This window comes from Miscanthus floridulus, chromosome 10, assembly GCF_019320115.1.
Source record: "Miscanthus floridulus cultivar M001 chromosome 10, ASM1932011v1, whole genome shotgun sequence".
NCBI lineage: Eukaryota > Viridiplantae > Streptophyta > Magnoliopsida > Poales > Poaceae > Miscanthus > Miscanthus floridulus.
The window spans coordinates 30,609,238-30,628,888 of NC_089589.1; the positions used below are offsets into that span (position 1 = coordinate 30,609,238).

The window sequence follows — 19,651 nt, forward strand, 5'->3', positions numbered from 1 at the left end:
TGCCAATAAAAAAAGTATTTTTGTCCTCTGTCTTCTTCTCCCTCAATGTCCAACTGCCCTTGCGCTGTTTCTACAAGTCGGTTTCATAGCACATTTGGTGGCATGACTGGCGCATCTAGGGGCTGTTTGGATTGATGACTGCCAGGCAAGAAGCTGCCCAGGCATCGATCTCTACCCCAGGCGTCCAAAATCGGACGCCTGGGGGAGCTCCCTGCGCCAGGCAACTTTGCCAGGGCAGTAACCAAACTGGCAGCTAGTTTTGGGCGCTCTGGCTCCAGGCACCAAAACGGCTTCGGCTTCGTGCACGGGAGGGCCGAAGCGCTCCTCCACACGACACCGTTCGGTGCGGTGCCGCCCGCGCTCCGTTACAGGAGGCGCACACGGATTTGATACGGGGGACGCGCACCAAATAAGTCCTTGGTTTGGGTTGTCATTTCTCATATTCCAGCTTATGACTTCCATGCAATAAAATTTGAACAACATATACCGGAGCCCTGGAGCTTCATGAAATTTTAGACAAAGTTCTATCGTGTAGGTGGGGCTGAGACTTAAGATCAAGCAGCAGTCGGAGGTATGTTGCTGTTACACTTTTATTCAGCCCCTAAAATTTTTCTGGGATCCACCGCTCCTGCCCAAAAATACCTCGTATAAGTCGTAATTATACACGAGCACTGCGTGACAGTGTTCCATATACCAGAAATCCCAGCAAGCAGCACACTCAATCCCCCACAAAATTCCAAAACCCAATAGGCCGAAACCAAGGCACAAAATCCTTATTATTTATAAAATAATATCTACATAATATAAATAAATAAAAGAGCAGAGGAAAAAAACAAAAAGAAATTGCCGAGCAGCTTCCAAAGCCGCGTGCTCTCACCCTCTCAGGCTCAGCTGTGCCGTCCCCTTCTTCTCCCACGCTGCCGCGCTATAAATAACGCCCCCGCGTTTCTTCCCGTTCCTCTGTTCTCTCGTCATCCCCAAGAGGCGCGCACGGGAGGTGAGAAAGAAAACCACAGCCGCTTCACGCGGGCGCTCACGCTGCTCTTCGCCTCCTCTCCTCTCCTCGTCTCGCCTCGCCATGGCAGCGGCTTCCAGGTGGACCCCGGCGGCCGGCCTCCTGCTCCTGCTGCTGGTCCTCCTCTCGCTCGCCGCCAACCCGTCCCGCGCCGCCACGCCGGCGAGGTCGTCCACCGCCGTGTTCCAGCTCCAGGGCGACGTCTACCCCACCGGGTACGCTGGCCGACCTGCTCCCCTCCCCTGATCTCGGCCGATTGTCGTATAATAGGAGTCGAATCAGCACGGGCGCGCGCGACTGCGAGGAGGGAAGGGATTCCGCCGCTCAATTCGAGCTCTTGCCGTTCGATTAAATGCGCGATTCGGACCTTTTTCCTGGAGCTGTCGTTGCGCCTTCTTGCTGAATCAGTTGCGGCCGCGCGTGGCGACTTGGGGGTTTTCTAGCGGAGTGCAATGCACGGCATCGTCGCCTCCGTCGCGCCGCGGGCGTTGGCCTTGTCTGACCAAAAGTCGCCGGCCGAATCGCGAAATTTATCTTTTGACTCTGCGTCCCTTTCTTGCCTGTCTGTATGCAGTCCTACGGATTTTTTCCTCTCTCTATCTCTCACTTTTCATTGCTGGCTACAAGCTTCTTTGTTTGCCGTTTCCATCTGCACTTCAAAGCATCACAAGCTACTACTCTTCACTGCAACCAAATGTCACCGCAAGCGTGGTCTCTTCGCGAACTACTTTCAGGTTGTTGCCTTGTTGGGAGATTTTATGGGCATTGACTTATTGACTTTTACCCCAACCGAAATTTCCTTGTTTCCTCTGTTCTTGCTCTTATGCTCCCCTGCCTCTGCTTGCTCTTTGTTCCTCTGTAACTCCAAATTCTCCATTCCGATGAAGGAAAAAAAGGATAAAAATCCTCTGCTTGTTTTTCTCCTGCAGTTTTACTTGTTAGCAAACAAGAATCAGATTGCTTTTACCCTTGATTCCATCGAAGTTTATAAGGTTTTGAGCATCCACTTGTGTACAGAACTTGACATTTTCCTCTTCATCTGCAGCCACTACTATGTCACGATGAACATTGGGAACCCAGCGAAGCCCTACTTCCTGGACGTGGACACTGGCAGTGATCTCACCTGGCTGCAGTGCGACGGCCCCTGTCGGAGTTGCAACAAGGTACCATTGTCCCAGTGCTGCATATGTATTCTTCAGGGTTGCGGATACATTGTGTTTGGTTCCAATCCTTGCGATCATCGTATGCATGGCAGAATAAACTCTATACCAGTGTATCAAAAGAACATGTTATCTGTTTCGGGGTCAATTTTTTTTTCTTTATATCAAGCATGCTTCAGGTGTAAATATGACTTGTCTTTGTATTCCAAGTTGGCCGGTTGGTTTGACCTAGGAATTGGTACCAGTTTTGCTTCAAATCACCTCACATTGACTGACTTTTCCCCATTCAGTGATGGCATTATCTTCATTTGTATATGTAGAAGAATCTTGGCTTGGTCCTTGATGTTGCGTTCCTGATTTCTGTTGCAGGTGCCACATCCCTTATATCGACCGACGGCAAACAGCCTTGTACCGTGTGCAAACGCACTCTGCACTGCACTTCACAGTGGACAGGGCTCTAGTAACAAATGCCCTTCACCAAAGCAATGCGACTATCAGATAAAGTACACTGATAGTGCATCTTCTCAAGGTGTGCTCATCAACGACAACTTCTCACTGCCCATGAGATCCTCCAACATTCGTCCTGGCCTCACATTTGGGTATAACACTTAACGTTGTCTGATAAATGCCACTGGGTTCAGCTGTTAACGGTTAATTTTGTGTTGCGCAGCTGTGGATATGACCAGCAAGTGGGGAAAAATGGTGCTGTGCAGGCAGTGACTGACGGCATGCTTGGGCTTGGGAGGGGATCAGTTAGCCTTGTTTCACAGCTCAAGCAGCAAGGGATCACCAAGAATGTCCTTGGCCATTGCCTCAGCACCAATGGAGGGGGGTTCCTCTTCTTTGGGGATGATATTGTGCCTACGTCACGTGTAACTTGGGTACCGATGGCGAGGACATCTGGGTAAGCATCTTTACAGCTGGTGTTTGTATCGCTGTTACATTGTATTTGTGGTGCACGCTTCTTAATTTTGACAAGGTTCAAGAAAAGTCATAGTATATTCGATTGCTGCAAGTTCGTTAGCATTCTATTACAACATGGACTTGAGGTTGACCAGCCGTGGTCCCCTCCAGATTCTTGATTTCATGGTTACCCCTCCCCGCCCACCCTAACACCCTGACGGACTCCCCGCCGGCGGCGCCGGCCGCCATCCAGGCGCCGGCACACCCCACATCCTCCTCCTCCTCCTCCTCTTCCTCCTCCACCACCACCCCCACCTCCCCCTCCCCCTCCCCTTCCCCTCCACTGCACACCACCGAGGGCACCGCAGATGCGGGCGCCGGTCCCAGGCCGCGCGCACCTACGCGGGGGCCGAACCCGACCATGCCTACTGCCGTGGCCCCCAGCCTGCAGCCCGTCGGATCTGGCAGCCCGCCGGCGGCAGGCGCCGGATCTGGTGGCTTACCTGCAGCAGGCGCTGGGACGTAGCTGCACGCGGCATACATCGGCGCTGGGGCAGCCCCCGCCCCGCCACCCAGCCCGCCGGCCACCAGCCCGGCACCGGCGGCCTCCCAAAGCCCCCGCCGGGCCTCAACAAACAAGGGGCCCGCGCTCTCGCCGGACGCCCCGCCTTTCTACCCCGGCGGAACCCCCGGTCGCTCCAAATCCATGCGTTGGACGGAGATCGGACTGCTCCGACTCAGACTGCGAGTCCATCTCTCCGGTGCCGCAGCCATCCTACCTCGATGCCGTCAGCTGGGGCTCCCCGGCTTGGAGGGCCTTCCCAGATAGGGCGGGGCCCAGCTCCCACCCTGGCACCCAGGTCATCGAAGAGCAGCCGGTGGAGGCGGTCCAGATCTCGGCTGTCGCCAGGCCACCGGGCACGAAGCGCCGCCGGAGGAGGAGGGGGAACCGCGCTATCGGCCGCGGCCGTGGGGCGAACACCGCACCGCGTGCCAACCAAGAGCACGTCCCTGTGCACTTGAGGTTGGGGAATCGGGTCGATGGCGGCTCTCAGTCCGGCGATGAGCGTGTCCCCACCTACCTCAGGCTTGGCCACCGTGTGCCACCTCGCTGCCGTCGCTGGATCTCAGCACCCGACGCCAACGGATGGCAGGAGGTCCTGTCTCGTAATCCTATTGGCCAGCGGAACGCCGCCGCCACAAGAGCACCTCGGCCACATCGACGTCGCCGCCTCCCAGACGCGCTACGCGACAGGTGCTTCAACTGCCTGTCATACACCCCACAGGGTTACCACCTGCCGTCTGCCGCCGAGATGTCTGCACTGCCATGAGTTGCGGCACCTGCACTGCCATGAGCTCCGGCACCTGGCCAGGGACTGCAAGCAGCCTCGTTCGCCAGTGAATGACGGCAACAAGTGGCCACAGCACGCCGGCTCTGGGAGCTTGAGTGATGTCGGCGCTGTGGGTCGTCGGCCGCGCCCGGTTCGTGCCAGCACTCCGATGCTCGGCCAGCGGACGGTGGCGGCCAACGACGGCGGAAGCCTCCTATAGCTACCGGTACAGGCGGCCGGGCACGACCGCTTGCCTAGGACCTTACCCCGGCCACCCGCCCATGGTGGTCCGGTGGAGGCGGGTGGAGTCGCGCCTGCGTCGACTGCTCCAGCGTCTGTCGGCCGAAGGCGGCGGCGGACAAGACGCCGCAGATAGCCGGTGCTACACAACACCGACTTCCCTGGCGACACTGCAGCCGACCGCGGCGAGGCCACCGGCACCGCTGCGGCGCCGGAAACTACTGTCGTAGCCGACTGTGCTACCAGGGAGGGTCACAGTGAGCCCACCAGCAACTTCGATGCTCGGCCGGCGGACCACGGTGCTTCGCGAGGCGCTTGTGAGACCGTGTCGGACAGCGTCGTTCCTGCCAGCAGCGGCCAGCGACACCAACGACGAAGGCATCTCGGGAGGTCGACACGGGCCGCTCCAACGGCGCCGGGCGAAGCCTCTGTCGCTGTTGCTTCCTGCTTTCCTGAGCCGGACCCGCTGGTCTTGGAGCCCTGCGCGGGTGCGGGGCCTCCCGCGTGGGTGGACCCGATGCTAGAGGAGCTCACCGCCTCGCTCGTCGCGAGCCAGCCAGCGGGACCAACAACGCCTTGGTGCCCCACTACTCCGGCGGGCACCTCCCTAACGACGGATTCGCCCCCGTTGTCGCCTGAGCTAGAGATGCCGCAAATCACGCCACCACGGGTGGGACAGCACGGCGTTGCGGATCAGGCGGCCACTTCTATGCCAACGCGGGTTGGCCATCCGGGCGTCGACAACGCGGCGCCGCCCGTATCGATGGTCGAGCTAGTGCACCAGTCGATGGCCTCTGCGGCGTACGCTGGTGAGATCTCGCCATCATCGGCTGACTTGGCCCCGCGTCACTCTGCTCAGGGCTGGAAACGGTTGTGGACGCCTCTGCCGGATTCGGAGGTTACAGAGCTTCAGCTGTTGAGGCGCAGACGTGGATCATCGATTGACGATGAAGGCCACAACGCTCAACCTCCATCGGTTGAGGTGTCCCTGTTGGCACAATTGGAGGCACGGCTATGCATCTCGCTCGAGACCCCGTTGCTAAGCAAGCCGAGGCTGAGAAGGTCCAGGACACCTTCAATGTTGATGTCGGTGCGTCGGAGTGGGAGGTTGGCTGCTAAGACCAAGGCCTCCAACCCGACTGTTCAAGCACAAAATGTGCTCAAGCAAAAGCTGGGGATCGCAGATATGCCGCAGGGTCCGGACCCTGTGGCTTTGGACAGTATCAAGGCCTTCTTTGCTGCGCCGTTGTCGCCCTCCAAACAAGAGGCCCTTCAGGCGCTCTTCGCTCCAGACTTCGATCCGGTTGCCATGGAGCTGAACCTCACTGGCTTCGAGCACGACGCTCTTTAGCCGTTGAGCTCAGGGCCTGCTGGGTTTTGTCCCTATGCTTGATCCTTCTCTTGGTCGCTAAGTATTTTATTTTGTAAATCACAACTATGTGATCTCTGTCAGTGTTTGGCTCGGTAATCACAAATTACCGTCCCAGCTTTAATTTGTAAAAGTCTCCTTCTGCTTAATGAATACCGTGCCAATGGCACGTTCGAGAAAAAACATGGACTTGAGGTTTCATACAAAAAAATTATGGTCCTAAGGTCAATATAGACCTTTATAGGATTAGTTTAAGTTATTATCCTTTTTGTCCCTTTGGATTGAAAGGCCAGTTTTCTGCATCAGTTTCCTTCACAGCTCACTGATGTCATTAGTTTGCAAACAGTTTATACTTTATCATTTCCAGTCTATTTAAAGATTTTGATGCCAGTTTACCAAATGAATGGTCATTCTCTAAAAATACAACAACCTGGAGTGAATAATGAGAATTCCTCCATCATGGATGATCCCATACGAAGGACTTGTATATAAGGGCATCTTTAAGTTCTTTTTCCCTTTTTTCATTTTGTTTGATGGATTATACACATTTGTAGGAACTACTACTCACCTGGCTCAGGAACACTGTACTTCGATAGACGTTCACTTGGCGTGAAGCCAATGGAGGTGGTATTTGACAGTGGTAGCACCTATACCTATTTTACTGCTCAGCCATACCAAGCTGTTGTTTCTGCGGTATATTTCGACCATGATTTGTTCTGATGTCCATAAATTTTTCAAGAAACAAACACTGAACTATTAATACTCTGGCCTTGCAGCTCAAAGGTGGTCTCAGCAAATCACTTAAACAGGTGTCAGATCCCAGTCTGCCTCTGTGCTGGAAAGGCCCGAAAGCATTCAAATCTGTGTTTGATGTCAAGAAGGAATTCAAGTCACTGTTTCTGAGCTTTGCCAGTGCCAAGAATGCTGTCATGGAGATCCCTCCTGAAAACTACCTCATTGTCACTGTAAACTCTTGACACTCAATTGACTAACCAGCAGTTGAACCACATTTATTTTGAGAACAAAATGATGGCTAAATTGTCTTCTTACATGTTTGTGCCAGAAAAATGGAAATGTGTGCCTGGGCATCCTTGATGGAACGGCTGCCAAGCTGAGTTTCAACGTAATTGGAGGTACAGAGTGCAGTCATACAGTACCAAATTTCTGAGATTTGGATGCAATGCATCTTTTTTGTGTACTAACTTGTCTTGACTTTTGTTTTTTAGACATCACGATGCAGGATCAGATGGTGATATATGACAATGAGAAATCTCAGCTGGGATGGGCGCGTGGGGCATGCACTAGGAGTGCCAAGTCTATTCTGTCTTCCTTTCCCTGAACTCAGTTCTATGTACTTCTGATGGAGTTTGAGAAAATTACTATATCATCAAAACTTCTCGGAGTGCATGCTCAATTTCCTAACTGAAGAGTGGCAGCCTATTTCCTTCGGAATAAAGAATAGTTTGCATTAACATCCAGGGGAGGGAGGGAGAGAGAGAGAGAGCGAGCAGTTTAGATAGGCAGATAGGATGTTACTAACAGTGACTGTACGCTCCTCCTGTTCATATAGAGGTGGAGTCCATAATTTGTAAGGCTGGTATGAGTTGTTCCCCATATGCTATTAACTAGAACCCTCCCCGGAGTTCCATTTTGAAATAATGACACAGGAGAGCTGCTTATTTCATCATTACAATGCATTTCCCATGTAGTTATGCAAGTCAAAAGCAAAGAAACTGAAAGTATGGCAAATATCATTGATACCCCGATATTTCTCTCCTGACACTCAAAATTTTCTGTGCACAAGCACATTGAGGTGAGCTGAGACTGGGGGTCGAGGATTGATCTGTGAGGAACTGAGGAGAATTGGGAAGCAACCAATAACGAAATCAACCAGTGTCACCGAACTCAGCAACAAGAATGGAAACTGGATAAAGAGTTTGGGATACAGTAGCAAGAATGTTTGAGAACAGAGCTGATTCAGTTGAAGATACAGAGGGCACGGCTGAACCCGCGGGGAAGAGACAGGTTGGGATTCAGAATTCTGTTCTCCGATGTCCCCTTACATCAGCTACAGGCCGACCCAGCCCAACACAGCTGTTACCACAGAAGCAGCGCCATCTTCTAACATGACAAGCAGCAACTTGTATATTCAGGGATAACTGGAGAATCTCCCATATACAATCCATGGAGTACTGGAGACGTACTCTACTGCTACTGCTAGGGTTCTGATTTCATCCTGAATGGCATAAGCTTTACAGCTACAGGCAGCCATGGAGTACTGGAGACCGGGGATTACACTTAACGCTGGAATTAAACAGAGTATATAAGCACAGTTTGGTGGGAGCTTTGGTGAGTGGTTGTTCTGTCAGATGGAGGATGGAGTGCTACTGAAGACTGAAGAGGGAACTGCAATCTGAATAACTGAAGTCTGACATGTTCAGATGGTGAGCCTCAGCCAGGGCCAACGCAAGAGATCGAGCATGGGGATTATGGGGGCCTGTGATAGGGTTTGTGCCAACTTTGTGTGTTTAGAAAGAACTCTCCAAGGGCATGGTAAAAATGATTGTATTGATGGCTAAATTGGGCATGTGCAGGAATTGTGCTGATTTGGAAGTCTGCTAAGCTGACTTGGGCACTATGTGACGGCTTGCAACGGCCAAGTTTGGATAAAGAAATTTCTTTATTCTGGCTTTGTGAGTTGGCCCTGGTGCGAAACATATTGTTTGCGCTGCAGAGGTTGTCCATTTTCTGCCTATGGAACATGAGTGGCGATTGCTTAAACGCTTGTAGAAAAGGGTTACCAATTGACTCTACAAATGTTTTTTTTAGCATAGGTGTCGTTGGAGTGGAAATGCAGTCGTTACTTTACTAAAACGGGACCATACTACTCACATGCATACTTTCATGCATGTTTCGTATAAATCAATCAATTGGATAGTTATGTTGACAATACTTAAAGAATACAGTTAAATGCACCAGCGGCCCTCGAACTTGTAAGAGTATGTCATATAGGTCCATGAACTTTGAAAATGTATTTCTGGGTCCTTAAACTTATCAAGTGGTGCACCGCAGGTCCATGCTAGCCACGTGGACAATTTTTTTTTTGCTGATGTGACTTGTTAGCATGGCACATATTTTCTATTTAACCCCTCATATTTATTTTTCTCATAAAAAATGGACCCTTCCTCCTCTCATCTCTGGTGGCAGCAGCGTTTGATCCCGTGGAACCCATTGGGGGCAGCCACGAGAGATGAGAGAAGGAAGGGTCAATTTTTTACGAGAAAAATAAATGTGAGGGGCTAAATGAAAAATATGTGTCAAGCTAGCACGCCATATCAGAAAAAAAATGTTCATATGACTGGTATGGGCCTGCGGTGCACCACTTTACAAGTTTTAGGATCTATAAATGCATTTTTAAAGTTCATGGACCTATGTGAGTCACGCCAACAAGTTCGAGGGCCGCTAGTACATTTAACTCTAAAGAATATAACTTGCAAAACTCTTCTATATTTTTGCATCATATATACACCTAAAAAGAACAAAAAGAAGTGGTGTTTCTTTTGTGCAGATGGTCTAGCGCTCTTGCATTGGCATAATTTACATCTATTGCTTTCTAATGTGTGGTAAATATATACTTAGAATCCAATTTATGAATCTCTTAACCTTTTGAGTTTATCATCCAGTGATACTGTTCATACAGTGGAATATTATGCACAACTATTTATCTCAATTCTCAACTGAATGGATATATATACGGTAGGACTGAATACATTTTCATTTATGGAAATTTTACAGTAATCGCTAGTAGCGATGGACAAGCAACCAACAAATCATATACTTGTTTCTAGACTAGAAACCCAGAACTGGACATTTCCTGAATATGCATGTACAGCTTGAAAAAATTGACTATGGATTCTATATATATGTATTTTTCCACTTAATAATTACTTTTATTTATTGACCCATTTAGTGTATATTTTAGATTATATAAATATTTTTTAAATATAATATTTGTTTAATTTGTAGGATTCCATATTGACAAGTGTCATTATAACATTATTTTCACTAGTGTAGCATAACAATAAAAAAAGACCAAAAGTTGTAGGAAAATATACGGAATTGACATTTCAGTTTTTTTGACAAAAAATGTAGCTTGCTTATCTTTCAACGAAAAGGAAAAAATGGAGGCACTTTGTAGAATAGGATGACATAACCTCTACTTATCTACAAAAGAGACAACTCTTGATTTTCATTTGTCACATTTTTAGAGCCTGGCGCATTACTAACCTACCCGTCTGGTGGCAACTTGCAGTTTTGCATGTGTTTTTTTTCCCAAAAAAGTAATTGTGGGACTTACCTTGCTGACCTCACAATTAATTTTAGAACGCGTAACTATCAGATGGCAGATATGGTTGCGAGTGGATTGTTGAAACTTCGTGTGTGCACTTTTTTAGAAGAAAACTTATGCGTGATGAAGATATATATCTTGCTAGAGGTTATGTCATCCTGATCCGTCTTCATCTTTTTAGACGAAATGTACCACTACTCGCATACTTCCAAATGCGCATTTTCATTCTTGTACATTAACAGATCATATAGTTGGCAATCGCAAAGCATATTTTGCATCATATGGAGTACTATATGGCTCACTAGAATCGAAGGCATTACAAGATGTTTTATTAAATTACAGATGACTCAGTTGGTATAATTGACAAGTATACTTTCTAATGTGCAACAATAAACTTGAAATGTACCATCTCAACCTTAATTTTTCTGGTTTTCCTCAATTGAATTGATGTTTTTCTCTGATGACATGACGGTCAAAATTTTGGAAGTGACTAACTTATCATGTTTGGGAATCCTGTGAAGACCAGTAAGTTGTTATGGATTGAACTCACCAAATGGATGTACGTAATCATGAAGCTTGAAAACTATATGTAAGTTGTAGACCCACAATTGGCCACTGCTAACTATATGTAGCTTGAAAACTATTGGCTAATAAAATTTATTTTTTATGTTATCGGTATTTTTTTTCTCCATTTGAGCTTGTTTGACTGCACTTGTATCCACTCCAATCCACCCTAATACACGTGGATTGTGTTAGTTACAAGTGTAGCCAAACAAGGTCTGATGGATATTTTTGTCTACATGCAAGTTTCATAAATTATTGGTTATGTGTGATATCATAATAATATAAATATTTGTTTAATTATTAGTAGTCCACTAGCATCGCATAATCAACTAGATACTAAAGGACGGAAAGAATATAAAAAATTCAATCTTTTTAGATTGAAGAAAATGGACCAACCTTGTAGAATAGGAGAACCACCTCTCCTTATTATTGACAAAGATAGAACTCTGATATTTTTTCCTACTGGAATAAACAATCATGTCAAATATACACCGGCAGGATCCACATGTAGTGTGTGTTTTCATCAGGAAGGGAAATTATGTGAGTGTGTTTGCTATAATGGCCCAATTCCTAAGCTTGGGATAAAACATAGTTAGGAGGTTAGTGAGGCGGCGGAGGCCCTAAAAAATGTAAAAAAAAAAAAACAGATTTCTAGAGCATAAGAAATGTTTGTGATTTATACACATCATCACTACCTGTTTACACCAAAATTTTAGAAGAAGAATGCGGGAACTCGAAGCTTCAGGGATTGTGTCATCAAGGAATCGATTGGATGTGCATCGGTATAAGCTGATTTAGATGTATGTCAGAATCGGCTGTTTTATGGGTGACGTCAGCAGACAGCGGCGGCTTGTCTCTCTGAACCGGGCTATTGCATAATCGAATAAGGAGAATTGGGGTCCAGGTTATTATTAAGTTAGAAAGTTTTCTTTTATTTCAAGAATTATAATGAGTCGTATTTGAGTAGAATTCATGTTTAGGTTCCGGGTATAAATATTAGATACTAGTCATTGTAAAAAAAGGAGACGAACACACAATCAATACAATCTTTTTGACTTTTGCCATCGCATTAGGAGTAGGAGTACTGTAGATCTCGATGAGTTCTTCAGCAAACAAGGCTGCATCGACTGATCGACCTCCAGCTTGCTTGTGAGTACCGTCACGACTATTGTGCTTGTAAAGCTGCATCAGCTGATTGATCTTTTATGAGCCATAATATAAGTTAGTTATCGATCTGTATCGTAGTTTGTAAGGCGGCTGCATCAGTTGATTGATCTCTTACGAACCATAATATAGATCAAAGTTATCGATCTTATGTTAAATAACTTGTCGTTTAATACAATATCACCAATTATCGAATCCACTAAGATTAGTTAGATTTTTCTTGCTGTTTTTGGTTGATTCATCAGTTATCTAGCTATAATTAATGTTTTATTAATTATAACAAAATCACCCGATTGAGATAGAGATAGATCGGCATCATATCATCTTAATTGGTCGTCCTCTGATCTAGTCACGCTTCAAATCTTATAATTGATGGCTTAATTTAGCTAGATCGACTGTTTTATCTCTATTCCAATCAAACATAGTATGCATCCAAAGACATATTTCAATCTTGAATAAACTCAGTAGTTAATGAGATCTAATCTAATGACACTACCATAGCTGCATCGATCCGGTCGAACCTCACTAGTAAGACTTTAGATTAGAAATTATCGATTAGTGGTCTTATTCATGGTCAAGATATGTACTCTGTTTGTTCGCTGTGACTGCATCGGCTATTTTAGCCGATTTGACTATACTCTCACGCATATAGCATGTTTTCGTGAATTTGTCGACATATAGATGATTTTATAGATTCTTTGGCTTTAGTTTATTATCATTATCATAGCTGCATCGATCCGATCGAACCTCACTGTTGATGATAATGGATAGACTTAAAACTCTTTGTAGATTCATTTATATTAGACAGTCGATTTGTTCGCATGTTATACTCTTCTCATCAAACTTATCAGCTAGACGCTTTATATCGATCATGTTCCCTTTAGCCGATGATGCTTTCTGATGTTTCATGAGCATCGGTTATTTTGATTCGTATCATTATCGTTTAATATTAGCCGATAATTCTTCATTTAAAGATCTTCATTTAATGAATATGCTAGATATCGACTATTTAGTCGATAGCCTCATTGAATCGGCTATCTAGTCGTACATTTGGAACTGTTTGGTGCAACACCGACATGTTCCACCTTAAATTACTAATAAGATTTTCTCTCCTTGTCAATTGCAGGTCAAATTGACTGGCACGTCGTTGGGTTTTCAGAATCAGCTGGTTCTGTGTTGAAGCCAAGTAGATCTCTGGTCTCGTTCCACTCAGATCTTCCGGCTTGCTGTGTGTTGATCACATCGTCACATTTTTGTGTCAACACTACCATAGCATGCCCATATATTATTATCTCAACACAGCTATCACCTCTATCAGCATTCCCTTGTGATCAAGCCATTCAGTTGGGCAAACCTACAATTTTAGAAGGTAATTAGTGCATGTGACGTACGTGCTTCTGACTTGGTCGGTGGGTCAGTGATGCAGCTGAAGCCATTAAGGATGTGAAAAAAGGGTGGACACTTTTGTAGAGCATGATACAATGTGTGATTTATACACATTATCACTTCCCAAATATCATATATTGTGCTTATTGTCTAGCACATGGATCACATCCCCTGGTGCTCAAGTCAATTGTAGTACTCAATTGAGTAAACTTACAATTTTAGAAGATGCGCTTGTGAGTGGGTTGTTGAAACTTCTTGTATGCACTTGTTTAGAAGATAACTTGTGTGTGATAGCCAGCTATATGCTCTGTTCTCTGCAGATGCATGTGAGTAGTGAATCTGTGTGCACTCTTTTAGAAGATGACTTGTGTGTGATACATCTTAGAAGGTAACATAATACTTTTGCATCATATACATAGCTAACTAGAACAAAAGGAGTTACAATGATGTTCCTTTATTAATTAAATTTACCAATCAATTAGTAGACAACTATAATTTCTAATGTGCAGTAACCTACTTGAAATTTATTCTATTAATCTTTCCTCCAGTGAGTCAATATTTTTCAAAGTTGTCATGCTTGAGAACCATATGAGGACCGGTGGATACACGGAGCTACCAAATATATGGATGTCATGATTCTTATTTCTGGGGGGGCACAATTAGCTTGAAAAAATATTGACTAAAGTTTGTTTTAGATTGTATCTATATATCTTCCACATTTAATGGATAATTATCCGTATGCAAGTTTTATGATTTATCATTAGAGATAATATGTTGTTGTATATCGTAATCCATTCATTCCAAATTATATGTCACTTTAGCTTTGTACTATGCAAAACTTCTTTAACTTTGACCAAGAAAAATATACTGACATCTACAACCGCAAACTAGTTTTATAACTTTTCTATGAAATATGTTTCGATAATGCATTTATTTGAACTTGTAGATGTTAATGTAAAACATTGTCCAAAGTTAAAGAAATTTGACTTAGGATAAAGCAAAAGTGAGTTATAATTTGGAACAAATGGAGTATGATACAAATATTTGTTCCATTATAGTAGTCCCATTTGAATATGATATTCACTAGCATAGCATAAGGATGGAAAATATATAAAGAAATAGAATGTGATAAAAATAATAAGGTCGATTTCTATGGAGCATAGAAACTAAAAGTATCATCGCTGCCAATTTATGAAATATATTGTGCTTGTTATCTGAATACAGATATAGAACCTGGATAGGTATTCCCTTGTCCTCAAGTCAATTATATTATAGCATTCAGTTGAGCAACCCTACAATTGTAGGAGGTAACTAGTCCATGAGCATGTGATTCTGAGTTGGTTGTTGAAACTTCCGTCCCGTGTGTAAATTTTTTGAAAGAACTTTGTTTCGCGTAATCAAAGTATATTTCTTTCTACTGCCCGACTTTATCCTAGTCTTTTTGGAGTGCAGAATTTTTGTAGGAATCGTAGAAGAATTTCACGGGAATTAGTTCAATTTTACATGAAAAAAATAGGAACTTGAAAATTTTCCCGCATTCCAAACAGGCCCTAGACTGTCTAAAGAATCCTCAAAAGCTTCTATCTAAAAAAAATATTGTGTACATGAGGCATCTCAAAAGCACACTATATCCATTTTTTTTATTTTAAAACGAGTTCTCAAATTCAACAATCTCTGTATGAAAGAAAAACTGATGTACAAAACAATAAGGGGCCGTTTGGATCCTTTCATTTCGGAAGAATTGGAATCTACTTAGTGGATTAGGCTATTTGGCTTGTAATTTGATATTCCACAACTTTCCTAAGTTCACATGTAAGCCTATCTTAAAGTCATAGGGTGTGAGATAGAAATTGATTCTATAGTTCGCCATGCTATATTTTTACTCTGCAACTTATAGCACGCTCTTTAACTTGCTTCCTTACACTAGAAATGCAACATATAAGTATCTCCCTTGTATGGCTAACAATTGTATACTAATATATTCCATATGCAACCAATTAATGTGTGTCTAAATTATAATTATGAGAATGAATTCAATTCCAAGATCCAAACGGGGCCTAAGTGAAAGGGCGGGTTAGCGATGCAGCTGAGGGCCTTAGAATGTGAAAAAAGGCGCGTGGTCACTTTTGTAGCAAATGGATCAGTTATTCTCTGGTGTATGTTCAGTTCAATTAAGCAAAATTACAATTTTAGATGGTAACTAGTACAGGCGCATGTGCTGAGTTGGTTGCTCAAACTTCCTGTGTGTACATTTTTGAAGGTATCATGTTATGTGTGATCAAAATACAGAGGTGCTACGTACCATGTTTTTTAAGGTAATTTGATCCCTTTAACTGTCTAGGAATCTTCACAGTTTCTAAAAAAAGTGCTTACACAAAGAAAGCATCTCAGAAACAAACCACTATCCAAATTTTTTATATGAAAGTTTCCAAATCCAATAACACTGACATGCAAGCAAAGCTCATAACTTGTTGTCATAAAAAATAGATATTTAATCCCAGAACGATCCAAATGCAAAACAACAATAAAAAAAAAAGAAAAGAAAATTGAACAGGCTGGAGAAAGCCCCAGCCCCCCAAGCCAACAACAACGCCTATAAAATACCTCGCATCCCTCCGTCACTCTCTCCATCCCCACCAAACAGAGGACTGAATTTCAGCAAGAGGGAAGGGAAGTGTACTGCAACTGACATCTGCACCATGGCTGGCAGCTGGAAGATGGTCGTCAGCGTTCTGCTCGTGCTTCCACTACTTCCGTTGGCCTCCTCGTCCATGGTGTTCAAGCTTGACGGCAGCGTCTACCCCACAGCGTATGTATAATAATGTACACGAGACTACCTTCTCCTCTCTCGAACTAGCATGCCTTGATGTCAACCGGAAAGTTGTAAAAAAAAGGAAATAAAGGACCCTCGCTCGTTGTTTACTGCATCTTATCATGCAAAAAAGAATGGTTTCTTTTGCCGTCTCCAGAAAGTTAATTCATAGCAACAAATACAAAGATATATTTAGCCTTTGCTTGACGATTTTTCCATGCTGTCGTCCACTTGTGCTTGCAGACACTTCTACGTGACCATGAACATCGGGGAGCCGGCGATGCCCTACTACCTGGACATCGACACCGGCAGCAACCTCACCTGGCTCGAGTGCCACGACAACGATGGTCCCTGCGACACCTGCAACAAGGTATAGTATATCGGTGCTGCAGAACGCAAACGCACGCACATATATATGCATCTCGCCTTTATTTTCAGCTTCATTGGAAATAAATTTGACTAGAAAAACGTAGTAGTCAGAAACAATTTGTGCTTGTGGATGGTGCACACAAAAATCACCATGAACTGCACTATGTTTGATGCTATATATATATATATATATATATATATATATATATATATATATCTCAGTGATCCTTGTCCCTGCAGGTGCCACACCCACTGTACCGACCGACGCTGAAGAAGCTCGTTCCATGCGCAGATCCTGTCTGCGACGCGCTGCACAAAGACCTGGGTACAACCAAGGACTGCAGAGCTGCACCGCGCCAATGCGACTACGAAATACACTACCTAGATGGATCGTCATCTCTTGGTGTGCTCGTCCTTGACAAGTTCTCATTGCCTACGGGCAGTGCCCCCAACATCACCTTTGGGTATGCAACAGGATATATGCATGGATATTATGTTAGGAATTTAGGCATTTTCATTATTAGTTTAATCCAGAAATATAACATCAGCAGATTTGTGACAGCATATATGTGCATGTGTATATTTCTTATGAACGCTATAGCATGCATAGATGACATACTGATTGATACAGTAAGAATACAAAATACAGTAATCACAGAGATTAGACTGTACCCAGCGGAGGGTCCCATGCCGAGAGCATCGGAGGCTCCATTCGCACTAGTCGACATAGTGCGTTGCTCGAAGTCGCGGACCCCACGAACGGATCACCAGGAAGAAGACGCATTGACGTTCCAGGGAGAGGACGGATCCAAGAAGAAGATGGACGAGCAGTTGCGGATCGCTCCCCAAAAACCTAATCGCCGCTCACCCCGTGCAGGATTCTCAGGCGGACGAGGATTCCGGAGGCACCTGCTCTCCCGCTCCTCCGTGCGCGCAGAGGTACGGGACGGGAAAGTCAGAAGACTGCTTATCTATGGTTCTCTCGGGAGTGGTTATGGAAGATTGGGTCTGGACTGACGGAAGACAGGATATATGGCTACTGACGGGGAAGAGAAGACGAAGGCAGCGGAGAATCCCAGGAGACGGGAAGCGGAAGGGACGGTAACTGACGCAGTCAGTTCGCCTCCACCATCAAGGAGCGAAACTCGCGTGATAATGTGAATTTAAGTGGCAAAAGACTGGCCACGCCCGCTCGCCGCCCCCACGCCCACGGCCTCGGCCCGGGCGGCGGCGGCGTGCGCGCGTGTGCCTTTATCCTTTTTTCAGCTTCTCAATTTAGATGAATAATTTCCAACCATATAAGCCGAGTCAGCGTTCAGTCAAAATCCCGTATGGTATTAAATCATACAACACTTAATGTTACGCACCATAGAGTTTTATTTAATTATTAAATATTATATGGGCCAAGCCCATATTATATCCAACATATTACATTCTCTTTGCATTGCTCACTGGATATGTTCATGACAGTTTGTAGTTTTCTTAATTTCTGCATGCAGCTGTGGGTATGATCAGATGCAGAACTCCAAGAAGGCCCCCAAGCGGGTGCCGGTCGACGGCATCCTTGGGCTTGGAAGGGGCTCGGTAGACCTCGTCTCGCAGCTGAAGCACAGTGGAGCCGTCTCCAAGAATGTGATAGGTCATTGCCTCAGCTCAAAGGGAGGGGGCTACCTCTTCATTGGGGAAGAGAATGTGCCCTCTTCACATGTAACCTGAGTCCCCATGGCTCCAGGAACACCCGGGTAAGCACTATACTAGTACTGCTTATCTTTTCATGCAAAGTGCTTGGTTGTTCACGATGATGGTCTGAGAAGGCTGTTAGTTTGTTGTGAATTTCATTGTTTCATTTTATTCAAGCATGCGCACACTATTAGCACTATGTAACAGCACTGATTCCTGCACAGCTGCATATCATATACATATACTGCATTTCCAGGTAATAATCACCATTTAACAGGACACATTTTTGATTGATGCCCCCTTTTGTTTCTCAATCTTGTAAAAGGAACCACTTTCTCTTCTGGAAAATGGAAATTCAATAATGGAAACTAGTTGAGAAGGATACCACTGAACTTTATTTTCTTTTGACTTTGTTTCAACGTGTTTCCAGGGAAGGTAATCACTACTCGCCGGGCCAAGCAACCCTGCACTTGGATAGAAAGCCGATAGGCACAAAGCCGTTGAAGGCGGTCTTCGACAGTGGCAGCACTTACACCTACTTGCCTGAGAGTCTACATGATCAGCTCGTTTCTGCGGTATGTTCCTAATCAGTAATCACAATTTATTATTAAACCCCAGGTACCACGGTTATTAGAGAGAGTAGACATAGGATTCATGACATGTGAAGGATGTTGCTGCAGCTGAAGGCCTCTCTCAGCAAGTCACTCAAAGTGGTGTCTGATACTGCACTGCCTCTATGCTGGAAAGGACCTAAACCTTTCAAAACTGTGCATGACCTCCCGAAAGAATTCAAACCAATAATGGTGTCTCTGAAATTTGACCATGGAGTCACCATGACTATCCCTCCTGAAAACTACCTCATTGTTACTGTAAGCACTCCAAACACAGCTGACTGTCAGCAGTGAATGCTAATTTGTCAAAAAAGGAGGAGAATGATTTAAATTCTTGTGCTTTTGTGTTTGTGGCAGGAGCATGGGAATGCATGCTTTGGCATTCTTGGACTGCAAGGCTTGGATCTGTTCGTAATTGGAGGTACAAAATTTTGCATATACCATGCTCAATTCAGAATACAGTGTTCAGGCATACATATCTGTAAAATATTTTTGATTCCAATGGATTCTCTGTTTCTGCAGGCATCACAATGCAGGAGCAGCTTGTGATATACGACAATGAGAAAGGAAGGCTCGCATGGATGCCATCGCCGTGTGATAAAATGCCCAAGTCCAAAGCTGCGATCATTTCGCGCATCTGAAATCCTGAATGAAGTTGCCAGTACCTGATGGGATGAAAGATTGAAGAAGGTGAAGAAG

The 19,651-nt window shown here is 45.1% G+C and overlaps 1 protein-coding gene and 1 pseudogene across 2 annotated transcripts; both read left to right on the top strand.

The window, feature by feature from the left end:
- The first annotated feature begins 1,615 nt into the window (after window positions 1-1,615).
- Window positions 1,616-9,072, top strand: LOC136486450 (aspartic proteinase Asp1-like). 2 transcript variants are annotated; one of them, XM_066483341.1, is made up of 8 exons: window positions 1,616-1,749; window positions 2,061-2,178; window positions 2,545-2,774; window positions 2,846-3,079; window positions 6,573-6,711; window positions 6,795-6,983; window positions 7,082-7,151; window positions 7,245-9,057. In XM_066483341.1, the coding sequence occupies exons 2-8, from the start codon at window positions 2,077-2,079 to the stop codon at window positions 7,355-7,357; spliced, it is 1,077 nt and encodes a 358-aa protein (XP_066339438.1). In that variant the 5' UTR covers window positions 1,616-1,749; window positions 2,061-2,076; the 3' UTR covers window positions 7,358-9,057. The 2 variants fall into 2 exon arrangements, with proteins under 2 accessions (XP_066339438.1, XP_066339437.1); XM_066483340.1 differs by lacking the exons at window positions 1,616-1,749; window positions 2,061-2,178; window positions 2,545-2,774; window positions 2,846-3,079 and adding an exon at window positions 3,092-4,333 and having other exon boundaries at window positions 7,245-9,072.
- Window positions 9,073-16,179: 7,107 nt separating this feature from the next.
- Window positions 16,180-19,593, top strand: LOC136489983 (aspartic proteinase Asp1-like; annotated as a pseudogene).
- The last annotated feature ends 58 nt before the right edge of the window (window positions 19,594-19,651 follow it).

Excerpts from the sequence above, each read along its gene's own strand:
- LOC136486450 (XM_066483340.1), top strand. The coding sequence starts at position 3,447 with ATGCGGGCGCCGGTCCCAGGCCGCGCGCACCTACGCGGGGGCCGAACC. Across the intron at positions 6,712-6,794 it reads ACCAAGCTGTTGTTTCTGCG|CTCAAAGGTGGTCTCAGCAA; the intron begins GTATATTTCGAC and ends CTGGCCTTGCAG. Across the intron at positions 7,152-7,244 it reads GAGTTTCAACGTAATTGGAG|ACATCACGATGCAGGATCAG; the intron begins GTACAGAGTGCA and ends TTTGTTTTTTAG.